The 14,313-nt window shown below is 43.0% G+C and overlaps 1 protein-coding gene across 6 annotated transcripts in view; it reads right to left on the bottom strand.

Annotated features, from left to right (window-relative positions):
* The window catches only part of ANKRD6 (ankyrin repeat domain 6), an 87,574-nt gene that overhangs the window by 3,416 nt on the left and 69,845 nt on the right, over nucleotides 1-14,313 (bottom strand). For 4 of the 6 annotated variants that reach the window (XM_030235623.2, XM_030235625.2, XM_050972735.1 and 1 more), the window contains 11 exons: nucleotides 14,099-14,197; nucleotides 10,761-10,859; nucleotides 9,760-9,858; nucleotides 8,084-8,182; nucleotides 7,771-7,848; nucleotides 6,865-6,969; nucleotides 5,829-5,969; nucleotides 5,423-5,599; nucleotides 3,305-3,457; nucleotides 2,640-2,753; nucleotides 542-884 (listed from right to left, as the gene is read on the bottom strand). In XM_030235623.2, coding sequence (XP_030091483.1) covers nucleotides 542-884; nucleotides 2,640-2,753; nucleotides 3,305-3,457; nucleotides 5,423-5,599; nucleotides 5,829-5,969; nucleotides 6,865-6,969; nucleotides 7,771-7,848; nucleotides 8,084-8,182; nucleotides 9,760-9,858; nucleotides 10,761-10,859; nucleotides 14,099-14,197 — 1,507 coding nt within the window. The remainder of the gene's footprint in view (nucleotides 1-541; nucleotides 885-2,639; nucleotides 2,754-3,304; nucleotides 3,458-5,422; nucleotides 5,600-5,828; nucleotides 5,970-6,864; nucleotides 6,970-7,770; nucleotides 7,849-8,083; nucleotides 8,183-9,759; nucleotides 9,859-10,760; nucleotides 10,860-14,098; nucleotides 14,198-14,313) is intronic. The other 2 variants (XM_050972736.1, XM_018918374.2) reach the window with 1 other exon arrangement.

Raw genomic sequence — 14,313 nt, forward strand, 5'->3', positions numbered from 1 at the left:
GCTGATATTTATGAGCTCTTTGCTTCTACAAAACGAACTCCCAGTAATTTTGGAAAGGTCACACATTTCTATGCTTTTGAACTGTTCCAATATAGAATAGCTCACACTCAAGCACAAGATCTCTTAGATGCCTTTCAATTTAGTCAGGCATCCATGCCTGTTCACTTTGCTTAGTGTTTAGGGGACATATAGTTTGTATCTTACAGAAGCCAGGGTTCACATACCATTCTACTTGGCTGTGGACACTTGGCCATTCTGCACATTTCTTTTTTTTTTTTCAGAAGCTTCCAGGGCCAAGAGTTATTCAAAGCACCAAAGGACTTTTGCTTCAAAGACATAGTAGAAGCATCAGAACAGTCAGTGGAATTCTACCAAGCCACCTCTTAAAATACTCCCAGTGGCTGCCTTGAAGTGTATTCAAATCCCAAGACATCAGACACATGGAGGGGACAAAGCACACCACCAGAATTATGTAGTATTAATAATACAAGTGCCCCTCAGTTAATGAGCTTGCCCTTGAAGGAATATGACAGCTAAGTACCTGACATGGTTGTACCCAATGCTCCATCTTGTTTAATGCAAAAGTGTTGCCCAAAACTTTGTTCTGGCATCTGGACTCTGCTCCGTCCCCCATCTTCCAAGAGGCTATTTGGAAGTGTGATATAGGAATGCTGGTGGGAACCCTCTGACTGCAGCACAGGCTGGTTGGCTTTACAGTCCTTGGCACTGTTGGGGTTGTTGTCAGTATCCAGGGTCTCAGTGAGAGACTCACAAGTGGACAAAGTTGATTTTGGTCTTGATGACCTGGAATCTCCAGAAAGCTTGAGCTCCAGATTCTGAATCTTCAACAAACACCAGGTCTTCAGTTCATCAACCAAGGAAATCTATCAGAAAGAGACTGGAAATTACGTAATCCTATTATGACATCCTGTGGTTCCTGGGCTGCTGAGGACAGGTGGCAGGGACAAAGAGAAGCAAGCTGGGTATCTGTGGGCTTAGACTCCCTGTTCAGATGTGCATGCTGCCACTGGGAATATTTAAAGGACTGCAGATCAAAAAAGGTGGAGAACTATGCACTAGCTTATGAAAGGCAGTTTCTTTAGTACAGGCTACCACGTCTTAGACATGAATGTGCTACTTCCAATTCAACTCTGAGTACTCTGTCAGGGATGACTTGTTTAATCATATAGTCAATTATACTTTCTAAGTGCAAGGAACACCACATAGTCATTTTTTAAGAGTGAAATTCAAATTAGACACTTTTGGGGTGACAACTTTATATAATGACCAACCTTTGCCTCTCTGTTCATTCAGTCATAAAGGTGAGTCCCCCACTAAATGATAAATCAGTAACAGCTTTCAAATTACGCAGATGCTTAGTAAGTGTCAGCTGCAGATGCATTTAAATAATTGAAAATAGGAGCTCTTTTCACCCTGTTGTTCATATGACATCATGAATTTAGGTCAGGCCCTCCTAGGCACGAGGATATTCAGTCAGTGTGTTTAGTAAAGCCCAGTTCTGTTTTTTCACATGTTTGAATTAGACCCAACTGAGCAAGAACAGCTGACATCACTTAATTCAGTAGAGTGATGTATCACTCCCAGCATCTTGTGTCTTAAATGGAGATTACGAGGAGATGGAGCACAAGTCTAGATGTTCAGAAGCCAATGCAAGACTTAGGTCTCTTATAAAATAAAAATTAAAGCGGCTTTAGTTTGTCAAGTACTTTTCTTTGGAGAAGTGTGTCTGGTGGACATTAGACCCAAGTATCTTGGTCAGTATCCTACACAAGGATTATCACAGCTGTCAGTCTTTTTATATGGATTTGGAATGGTCTTACAAACACTCATTACATTTTCCTAGCACAAACTGTATTTCTCAATTCTTAGAAGAATACCAATAATGAGAAAATGAACTGTATTTTAAATTCATCTGTGTGAGTGGGGAAACACAAATTTCTCAGCAGGTTTTAAATGGTGAGTTTTTGCAGAAGCTGGAAGGGCAAGAGCTGCATCTCCATGGGGCAGTTGTTCTTGTACTCCTGGTTGAACAAGCATACCAAAAAGGACTTTCCTATTGGCACTAATACACAGCTTGGAGATGGTGCTGTGTTGCTAACATCAGAAGAAAGAACTTCAGCTTTTTAATACATGGGGGGAAAAAAGATCAGATAGCGAAGAAGGGAAAGATTCCCAGGGCCCACAACCAAACAGGCCAAAACAGATGAGAAGGAAAAGGAACAACACAGATCTTAGTCTTTTTTACTATGTGGATAAGTTCCTGCCTATGTCCTCTAATGAAGCAGAAGCTGAAAGCACAACTGTGAAAAATTTAGTGCTGGAAATTTTTGCAAATCGCTATGTTAGAAAAACGGTATTTTGTTGTAGATCCTACACTAAAGATGCACCAAATTAAATGACAGCAGTGGGACTGGATTTCACATTCCTCATTTCTAATGCAAAAACATCATAAATTTGGTTTAGTGACTAAGATGGTGGGTAGGAATAATTTGGTCTTTGAAGCTAAACTACCTGTTTTAACAGATGTGACACATCTCTGATATTTTCTGCCTGCTGGAATGAAGCTCCTGAGCTGACCTATTGGGGTGGACTAAGAGAGCAGCTGTTTCAAGCCCTACCTGCCGCTTCTCCCCCTCACTCTTTTCCAGCTCCGTGTGCTGCTGCAGGCGGTGAAGGCACTCTGTCCTCTCTGCCGACAGCCGCTCAGCCATCAGCTTGTCCAGAACTCGGAGCTGTGGGGGGAAACACTGTTCAGCTGAGATCATCCTGTTAGAAACCAAACTCCCATCTGTGAACCCTGTAAATCAAACTACAGTCTGTCTTTCAGTCTTCATTTCTAGAAATACTGCCAACTACAACTAGATGTAGCTTGCAAACAGGCTCAATCACAAAATTACAAATGAACAACAATTAAATTAAAAAGTAATTCAGAGGATCTTGAATCTCAATGCATACATAATTCAGCAAGAGGAATTTTGAAAATTATGAACTGACTAGTCATAGGACTGCCTTCTTTCCCTCTTAATGGCTCAAGCCCTTAAGATTTATTGTCTAAAGAAGCACCAGAAGCCACTTAACACATTAAATGTGTTTTTCCAAGACCCTAGTTTGCAACATCAGTTCCCAGTGGAATGTCACAGTTCCCTGACTAGAGTATTAGAGTTCAGGTTTGCTTTCACAACACAAGAAGCAAAAAATGAATCATTACAATGAAAATATTAATGAAGTTTAGGATATGTTTCTAAATCATATAGGCAAGCAGAACTTCAGGTCATGTTCTTACTTGATGTTGAGTTTTGCTTTCCATCTGGCCCAGCTTAATATTCATTTTATCTTGTACTGTCCCAAGCTCAGCTTTTATCTCTTCCACTGTTGCATCCAGCTGATTCTCCAGTTTATTTATCAGGGGCTCACAACGACATCCATTTATGGGTGCCTGAAAGGAGTGATGATAATACATTTACTTGCTACACCCCACCACCCTTTTAGCATACTTGGAACATTATCACAGCCTCCTTCAGTCAGTCTCAGGTTCTTCTATCCCATGTACTGTTTCTCACCCTCTGGACAGCAGCTCAGCAGATGGGCCATTAGTTGAAAAAGCATAGCCTACCCAGGGACTGATCTGATGTGTATGGACACACCCTAACACAGCAGTGTTGATTTCACTGGGGCTGCATGCAGCACTGAGCTCAGACCCTGTGCTGGCTGAGGGAATACCACCACACAGCCCTATACCCTGTGTCTCGATGCTGTAATTCTCAACTGTAAAAAGAAAAAAAATCTGATTTTGTGGATGCATGTGCATTGTGTGCATTTGCTTTTAAACATAATGCCAGTCATGTGCTCTGTCCTTTGTCAGTACTGGATGGCAAGCCCTCTCTGCTTCTGTTTGCCCTCACCCTCCTGGCCTTCAGCTGCCCCTTGCCGGCTGGGCACTCCTCTGCCTGCCTTTGACTCATGTGACACTGTTCCATGGCCCCTCTGCAAGGGCAGCTGCACTGACCACACTTAAATCTCTCTGGGAGATGGTCACAAAAGGCTCCCTTAGGCAAGGACAGCTAAACCTCATCAGCTTCCTCTGCAGCCCAAACACAGAAAGTGGCTCCTTCGGGGGCTGTGCCAGTAGCCCAGAGCAGCTCTGAAATCTGTCTGCAGAGGAGCCTCCCTCTCTTCTTTAGCCCCACAGCAATGTTTCATAAATTGGGGGTTATTCCCTTGGCAGGGAAAGGTGGGTGGTTTGCTGAGTACTAAAGAAAGCTTCAGAAGTACATGTACTTCAGAAATTATGTTTGCTATTCGTGGCCTCAGGGCATCAAAAAGAAGACAGACAAGCAAAAAAGAAAAGGAGAAAGGAGTATCATGTATTTCAGGAAATACTGTATGGGAGTCTAGTGCTATTAAGCTAATCTTTGTGAACAGATGAGATTTGTATACAAGTCCTGTCTGCTTTCTGCACCTCTCCACTCTCCAAGTCCTTCTGCACCTCTCTGCTCTTTTATCCCTTTAATGTATGAAAGGTCCCCCAGCCTTCCTTATGTCTGCTATAGGATAATTCCATAGTGCCCCTGTCTTGAAATTTCTCAAATATTACATGGAGAGGTTGGAAAGCAGTGAACAGCCAGTAAAACCATAGAAGTCTGACTTCAGTGGTCTTCAGAATCTGTTGAAATTCTGAACTACAGGAAGGGACTTAAAAGAGTTGATGTATACATGTGAGAATCTAAGGAAATGAAAGGATAGACCTTCCAGGAGTACAGGAGGGCAATTTTAAGAAAACAACAATACAGAGGTCTACAGTGTCTACAGGATAATTTAATGACTGTTCTTATGCTTTCTTATAAATGTCTACTGGTAATTAATTGTGTAATAAAGTGACTAAAATATTATTCTCCCAACTGGAATAAGTGCATGTGGCCTGGTAACTCCAGGTTTAATTGTTTACCAGTTTCTACAGAAATCCTGCCCCCAGTAAACATAGAATACCTAAAGACATGTTGCAAAACCCAGAAAGAACTGGAACAAAATCTATTGAGCTTACTCAGCCTCTTAGTTTAGGTAATAAGCCTTCGGTGCTCACACACTGCTTTTCCTTGGAAATTTTCTTTCTCCCGTCAGAAGTCTTAATGTTCCAAAGTATATAATGAAAGTTCTCGTGTCATTTTCATTGACACTGTTCACCCCTTATCTTTGCAGACCAAAACTACTTAGGTATTCCTTCTTTAACAGGCACAAACACAGCTTATTGTTTGCCAGACTTCAGGCCAAAATGCAGCTGAAGCCCAAGCAAGGAAAACCAATCCCAAGCCACGATTTCATGCCCCTGAGAGTGCAGTTAGTGGAGCATATTTTCTGTCCATAACCTGTGTCCCAGTTCCACAGGCTCCTTGCAGTGGCTCACCTGCATCACCTTCCCGTCCTTTCCTCGGTAGAGCGTGTAGAGCTGGTAGGCTCGGACCTCGTGGGGAGGGGGTGGAGAGGAGCAGTGGTGCTTACTTCTGCGCTTAGGCACGTTCTTCTGGGTCTGAGGGAGTGCCTGCTGATCAGCTGGGGAGATGGGGTCCGAGAGGGCTGAAACCTGCATAACGTACACACAATGTTTTGACTATATGAGCACCTTGGTAAACTATTCCTGGTGGGAATGGGACAAATTCATTGTGACAATTACAGCAAAAATCACTTCTATCTGAAGATGATCTCTGCCCCAGGAGCATGGTGGGGCTGCTGCCCCAACACACCAAAGGGACACACAACACTTCTGAACAGCTATCCCTTCTTTCTCTCTGCTGTTCTAAATATACTGATACCTTTTCCTTTGGCTTTTTCTTTTTGTTCTTTTTTCCTTTGGGATCTGGTGAGGCTGACCGGGGTTTATCCTTCAGATTGTTCTTCCTCTCTGGGGGCTGGTCGCTGCTTGGTGTGTCGTCAGCAGCTGAGACACTGCCCTGCTTGAAGCAAAGACAGGGAGTTCAGAGCAGTTGTAGAGATGGGGAAAAGGAGCCTCTTCTTTGATTGCCCAGCTTTAAGCTGCTCTGCACATGTGAGTGGGAAATGCTTTAGCAGCAGAGCATGACAAACTGCCTCAGGCAGCTGCTGGGGCCATGCACAGTGATGGCTCCAAACAGACTGTGTCCTTAATGGGTTTTCATGTGTCCTAGGGTGACTGTTATCCCCATTCGTGTGTATGTAATTTATGCTGGATATTATGTTCTGTGCCTTTAAGACTGGCAGAGTGAGAGTTTTGTTTTGGGCCTCTTATAAGCCACTCGGCGGGACATACAGATAGCACCAGTGCATGTTGCTGCTTTTTTGCTTTTTGCCCTGCTTTTTGCTCTCACTCTTGCTTCTGCTTCGATTCTGCTTTGCTTGCTCTTGCTTCTTTCCCCCCTTCTCATTAGTTACTTTAGCTAAACAGTCCAAATTTCTTTCTGGACTGTTCCCCCCACCCCGTTGGACCTGCTGACTGCTCCGGACTGGGATTCAGAACACGGAAAGAGAGTTTACACCTAGTGACTGCAGCAGCTGCCTCAGCACCGGAGGGACTGATAACAGCAAACCCCCAGGAGAGACTCTTCTGAATTTGTCATCTTTCTCAGAGCAGTGGAAGAGTGGTGTCATCCTGTATTGTTCATTGTGTGTGCTGGGGGGTGCTGTGCTTGTCAAATAAACAGGTTCTTTCCACCTCTCTCCGAGGAATTCTTCCCGAACCAATTGGGGAAGGGGCCATGTGGGTTTGCTTTTGGAGAAGCCCTTTTTGGGGAATCTCTCCTAAATTTGCCCTAAACCAGGACATCATGACAGTCCCTCCTTACAGCAGATCCAGCTGGTAATGCCAGGCTGTACCTTGCTCTGCACCACTTCATCCCGTGGCACTGACTGAGCCCTCCTTTCCTCCTTCAGTCTCTCTCTCTTCTTCCTCAGGCTTCTCCCACGGTTAAAACGCGAAACCTGAAGACAGACCACACTGTTACTCAGTGATGTCATGCTCTTTCCTACCACAGAAGACAAGTAAGAGAGTAGACCTTTTCCTTTTCTGAAAGGCAACAGATAAAGGAGAGTGCACTGCCAGATGACACTGATTAGCCAAGCAACGTGAGTGTTTATGGCTGTAAAAACACACCAGCACTGAGCTCAGTCTGTTGGGGCACTCTGCTGTCCCCTAGAAGGGTGAGCACCTCCTCTGCTGTTCTTGAGCTAGCTCCCAAGCCAAACCCAGCCCTTTTCATGCAGAGGTGACAAGGAGGAGGGCAAGGATTGTGCCTGGTCTCACGCCCTCCTGCTGTCTGGCCTGAAGAGCATTGCAGCATTTCACATACAGCTGCGAAGTAAACAGGACATAAACACTTTGTCCCCATTGCAAAGCATCCTCCAGTGCTAACCACCCTTCTGGGGATGGGGTATGCCTGAGGCAGGCAGCAGAGAGACACAACTCAGGAGTTTCAGGGTACAAGGCAACTTTCTAACCCCTGGGCCACTGCAGGGAACAAGTGCCTCTGAACAAGTGCCACCCTCTGCCAGTCAGGACACAGAGACCTCTGACAGCACTTCATGCTGAGGCTTAATCTGCACACCTTGCTTGCTTTGGGGGCTGAAAGGCTCTATGTCAATTGACCTCATCCCAGCCCACAATGCCAGCAGAAATGTAGGAACTTTCACAGCAGAACACAAGGTGCAGAGGATGCAGCCTCCCAAGATTAAGTGGCCTCAGCTCCATTGTATGAGTGTGTTGGGGAGAGATGTGTAATGTACCTGTGATGCTTTAGTGAGCAGGAGTGCAACCTCGGGGTTATTGTGCTGTCTGGCAACCTCTAGAGGGGTCTGGCCTGCCTGAGAGAAAAAAAAAAAAGCATTTCCTTCAAAACACAAGCTACTGGAAACATGAAATTTCTCCAATCAAGTTCAGTATATACTCTGTGCACAAGAGCAAAGCAACTAATTGCATTAATTTACTCAGATATAATTCAGCACTTCACAACCAAGTATTTTCTACCAAGTCTATGAGCAATGTTGAAGAGACTCTACATTAATATAAAATACCAAAGAAACTCTATGTCCTGCTTACATTGTTGACAACAGATGCATCAGCCCCTGCCTCCAGCAAGAGCTTCACCACCTTCTTGTGATTTAGAGCAGCAGCTACATGGAGTGCAGTATCCCCTGCCTGCAAGTCAGAAAGCAGAAAACAAACTTGTGACACTAGTCCTTGGTCTTACCCTACAGAATTCACACCTTCCTAAAAGATGCTCAGAGATGAAAAAAAACAACACTTACGGATGCAACAACTAAGCTTAAATAAGGCCTAGTCAATAAAAAATGGCTGACTGGGGAGGAAGATGACAGGTGGGGGCAAAGAGCTACTTCAGCCTGGGTTTGAGAAATGCAGCTGGGGCGCTGGTGATCTGATTTATCTAAACCAAGTGACACATGATGCAGCTTGGAGACAGCCCAGCTCTACCTCCAGTAAATGGATACAACATCTGAGGGCAGAACAAGTTTTCCCACTACAACCTTCTTTTTTTCCCCCCAGGTTTGATTATTTGGTGTGCAGGTGGTCATGTATCACATTACTCAGAAATACTCAGGTAAGTACTGGCAGCGATATGGTTGGCGTGCTCTTCACAGGTTTCCTCAGGAAGAACAGATTTTGGATCAGAGCCAGGAGGCAGTCTGGGTCCAGCACTAACACACTGCCCTGCCCTTGTCCTGGTGCAGTGAGGTGAAGACAGCCATGATCAGATTTGGGCACTGGTAACAGAGCCAGCAAATGTTCAAGTGGGACTGGACACGTGTGTATAATGCCTTCCTGTCCCCCTGGTCTTGCATTTTGCCTTCATAAAATTAGATTTCCTCAGGACTAGTGCCTGTTGTTAACTTAGATGAGGTGTACTCCTAAATCAAATCATTCTATGGGCAAATATGGAACAACTTCAGGTAGTGCTGGGGAATGAGGGAAAGGGATGTCTCTCTGGGCCAGTTCACACCAGTCCATCTTAATATCCAGTAGCTCATTTTGCAAGTTAAAAAAATCATATCCAAATAAAATTACATAGTAAATGTCATATGCTGAAACCCATTTTGTTTGCTATAATATCTCATAGTGAAGAACACTAAATGTACAGTTCAGAAAACATCTTTATGATCCTCAACTACACATGAAGATTTCCCAGGACCATGAGAAAATGTGGTTAAGCACCACATAATATGTTTATTTAGCAGATATAAAATGTTTTAATGTACTAATTTCATTCCCTTCCACTACCCAATTAGACTATGCTATAGGTGCAGCAATCAATTACTTTCCTATAAAACAACTATGGATGATTAATCCTAGTCTGGACTGATCATTACTTTGAATTTAGAGCATGCTTTTTCTTCATTTTTATGTCTTCTTAATTCCCCCTACGGCAAACTGCAGCAAAGAAAAGTATTCCAGAGGAATTTGCACTTTAGTAGCATCTAAATGTCAGTGAGTTGTGCTTCACAATGCCTCTGTAATGGCTGTAAAATCATTAAATCACCTCATAAATAAGCAATGCTTTAAAGAAATAATGCAAATGCGATGGCAAAATAATAAACCACCGGCATGCCATTACTTTAAGGCTATTCTTAAAAGCTTAGGCATTTGGTGGTACAGTGGAACACACAGAGTGAAGCAGGATTACTTGGGCAGGAATTCCTTTTCCCAACAACTGGCCATATGCAAAGGGCACAGAGTCACAATGAGGTTCATGCACTGACCTGGTTCTTTTCATGGACAGAACAGAAAGCACTGAGCAGCACCCTAATGATGGGCAAGTGATTATAACGAGCAGCCACATGCAGACAGGTATCTCCTGCCTGTAAACAGAAACAAAGCTCTGAGCATGTAATCACTGTGAGAAAGCCTGTACTTGCCATGATGTTCAGGGATGAAATAATCCTATTAAATCAGAAAGAGCAGTAAACACCACACACTTCCACAGAACAGCAATGCTGTCTTCTCTGCAGTACAAAATCTGCTAACATGGGTGGGAAAGTTTAGCAAGAGCTGGGATCAGGCAAGGTGAGAGCATGAATTCTTTAACCACTGACAGGAAATACTGAAAAATAAAATGCTATTTTACTGGCACTACAAACCAGTTAGTTATATTTTCCCATTAAATCTGTTCTTCTGAACCACAACCTAATGCAATTTGGAATCTCAATTTAGGGTTCCAGATAATGTAGAAAACATGAGAGCAGCATTCCTATGAATGGTGGCACTTGTGCAGCTGAGCCCAGGAGCTGCACAAAACCCCACAGGTTTCCATTTCTCTGCTCACTTTGTTATCAAGCAGGGCAAAAATATCTGGCTTCCTTTTGTAGATTGTTTTTTTTTCCCTTTATCTATCATGCCAGAATCATGATAAAATAGGAGGAAAGCTGTCTGAAACTGAAGCCACCTTGAATCTACTTCATTTGAGAGACGGGCACACAGTATATATGATCTGAAGATCTGAAGCCTTTCACCACTATCTGTGCAACAGCAAAACCCCATTGGCTCCTTCTATCCTTGCTCAAGAGATGGGTACAAGTAGTGCATCACTCAGTCTTACCAAAAGCATTCCTGTGCATAGTGAATACAATGGTTGGGTAGTGGGTTTTTTACAATACAATTTATAATAAAAACCATTGCTTAAAGCCTGAGTATTTCTACAAGTTAAAGCAATATACCTAAAAGAAAATAACACAAAAGTGAACATGTTATTTCCAAAACTCACATTATTTTTGAGGTCTGCTCGAGATCCTCCAAGTAACAAAACACGAGTACTCTGGGAATGGCTATTCTGGCAAGCCAGGTGAAGAGGTGTGTTACCTGCCTTAGAGAAATACAGGAAAATATAAAAGCCATATTTAGATATTGGACATAAGAATTAAAATAAAAAACCTCACAGATCTTTGCACAAGAAGATCCACCCAAGGGTGGGAAACTGTTGTATTCCCAAAGATATGAGATGAGTGAACCCAGAGACTGAAATCTCTGCTTCATTCTGGCAGTGACTTACCTGAGATATAATAAAGGCACAAATAGGACACTATAATGATATCTGCATTGGTCTAATCTGTTTACACGAAGAACTCTAGAAACTGTCTCATTCATTAGTCTCAAACAGCAGTGTTAAACATTTAATTTAAAGAACTGTAATTCTTGTGTTTTGGATTTCCCCCATGCACAGACACAAAAAACCAAACTTCCACGGCTCAGGATCTCTGATCCCAGCCACGACTGTTGCAGGGTATTGAGCAGACCAGGCTCACAACTCCTGTCTCCTTACAATTGTAATACAAACCAGCTGGAAGTCTGGCCAGGCCTGTAGGTACTGTCACTGGGCAGGATACAGATTTTAGGCTACCAAGAAGCTTTGATGCTCAGAAGGCACACCAGTCTCCAGCCAAGATGGGAAGGGAGGGCAAGCTGCAGAAAATCACATGCTATGGTTCCTCAAAGAAGAAAATGTGCAGAAGTGGGCAGAAATCAAAGAAGTGTTGGCTTGTGTATTGTCTTTCTAACACAGTGAATGATTTTATTGGTCTGAGAAGTTTTTCTGGCAGCAGTTGGTTTTTGTTGGTCTGAAAACACTCAGGGTTTTTGGCTCTTGGGAGCTAGAAATTAAATCACCTCAGGTAAAAAGGTTTACCAGGCTTACTACGCTGTCTGTTCACTTTGATTTCATCCTTTGATTTGTCCCCCTTGCTTTCAAGACACAGATCAAAGCTGCAGGGTTTGAATTACAAAAGCCAACTCTTAGATGTGGTCTTAGGTTTTCACTTCCATATTATAGACCTGAATATAACTGTGTGTCAGCCTTTAAGCTGTGGCAGGCATGAACATTTCTCAGCTAAATTGTGTTTAAGTGTCAATTTTTTCCCTCACAGGTTTATCTCTGAACAGCCTCTGCAATGCCTTTATCATTTACTGTTTGGCAGACTGGCCCTGGTGGGAAGGCAGAGGTCCTGTGCAGCAGGTGAGGACTTCAGTTCTGGGGGAATGACAATGCCAAGGGTCAGAGCTCACAGAGTGGCTCATCTGGCTCATCTCCCGTGGGATGACAAATCTCTCACCAACTTCTGAGAGGGAGAGAAGCTCCAAGTTGTACCAGTCTGGGAATCTTCACTGAAATTTACAGACTGATGAAGAATCTAAAAATAAGGCTACAACTGATCTCACTGGATGATCTATCAAAGAAGAAAAGGTTTTATTAAGCCAACTTAGATGAAAATAAAAGGCACCTCCAGGGTGACTACTGTGCAGGAGGAATACAGCTACCCAAAACACAGTGTCAAATCCTTCCCATCTTCTGGTGCTTCACAGGTTTGGCAAATCCAGCAGCCCATATCTGTCCCACCCATCTAAAATCACACAATACCCAGGTATAAGTTAACAGCCTGTGGGATGCTCCTGCACACGGCACTCAACACTGGCTGCCAGAAAAGCTGACAGAATGATAATGCCTTGTCATCAGTAACACAAAAAGCTGAGAGAACAGAGAAACCATTTTGGGATTAAGTGGACTTAAGCTCTTAATTTTTCTTGAAAACAAAAGGGATAAAAGCATGTGCAAGCACGCATGATTCCCACATTTTTCATCAGCTCCTGAGAATATATCTTGTCCATTAAAAACCACCCAAAGAGTAAAATGCAAAGGGCAAGACATCAAAGATCAGCACAGGAGCTGCTCAAGCAGTATTTAAGTTTGTCAGTCATATTTCAGCCATCAACCCTGCTGAGCTATTTTGTGCACATACTTTCCCAGAGAGGTTGCCTCCAGCTGACATAAACTGGATTGTAAGCTAAATCTTCCAATTCCCTGAGGCACCCAAGCATGCAGGATAACCAGACTTGCATCTTAAGCCCACACCTTTGTACAGAAGTGTAGGTGTACACATAGACAAGTGTATCCAGGGACAGGAGCAAAATGGTTCACAAGACTTACAGTCAAGCATGGGAAGTTCTCTAAAGTACCCTTGATACAAATCTACGTGGACATTACAGCAAAAGCAATTACAGTAAATAAAAATTGGTAGTTGAAATAATACAAAAGAAGGAATACACGTAAAATGATATCGAAGATGATGAAATTGCAGACCACAAAGTCACCACAACTGTACAAATGTATGCTTCTATAGTGCCTATACACACATGCACATACAGAAACACTATACCCAAGCAACATGCCTTTTTACTCTAAATCTTTGACCAGCTGTCTCCAAGCTGTCTCCTTTCTTTCCCAGATCAGTTTCAGTTGTTGTTTTAGAGACACATTTACCAAAAATGCTCCGAGATCCCATAAAGCAATCCCAAAGCCCTCTCCCTGTCATGCAGGGCACTGTGCCAGCCATATGATCTGGCCAACCCAGCAGCACAGCTGCCCAAACTCTGACTCTGCTCACACCACGGGCTGCTACCACCATTTCCTGGACTATTCCATTAACTTCTGAATTACTGAATTGAAGTGCCCCTCAGTTATAACAATTAGAGTGGAACTAAAACCCTTTACTTTGTTATTCTTTCCTCTAAATGGCTCTCAAGGTATTATAAATACCAAAAGGAACATAATCCAGGTTCATTACAAGATTTGGGAAGAGACTATGCTAATATATTAGGAAAAACTTAGTAACAAAAGACATTTTTTTGTTTTCCCCTGTGGCTTACATTCTTTTGGCTGTTTAATTTCTGGGAAAAAAACCCAGATTTTCAATACCTTTTCCTTATTAATATAATTCATTTCCATTTTAAATCACACCAATCACAATGAATCTCCTCAGTATAAATTAGAGCACCATGGAGATTTCCACAGGAATGGCAGTGTTCCTCAGCTGTAATTAATGTATCATTCAACGTGTTATTGAGTTTCTCCTGCGTCAGCTGTCAAAATATGAATTTCCTAATGCCTGTGGATGAACCATCCAGGCATAATAAATGAAAAGAAAAAGAAAAAAAAAATCCCACCAAGAGCTGGCCCCCCACCTGCTGAGAAATGCCATGGCCAGAAATCTCCGGTTCTGAGAATCAGCCACCTTAGACCAGAACTGAAAGGTCCTCCTCCATAGGTCTCACCTTGTTCTTGGCAAGAACGTTGGCTCCTGCTTTAACAAGCACTTTGGCAGACTGACTGAATCCATGCCAACAAGCTTCATGAAGAGCAGTGTTCCCATCCTGAGGAGCACACACACAAGAGGAGAATGTTAGGGGCTGTATAACCAACCTACTCTCTTAAAAGTATTTTCATTTCCTACAAACTTATTTTCCATTTTATTTTTATAAGAGTGCAA

The sequence above is a fragment of the Serinus canaria genome, chromosome 3 (assembly GCF_022539315.1).
Source record: "Serinus canaria isolate serCan28SL12 chromosome 3, serCan2020, whole genome shotgun sequence".
Taxonomy (NCBI): Eukaryota; Metazoa; Chordata; class Aves; order Passeriformes; family Fringillidae; genus Serinus; species Serinus canaria.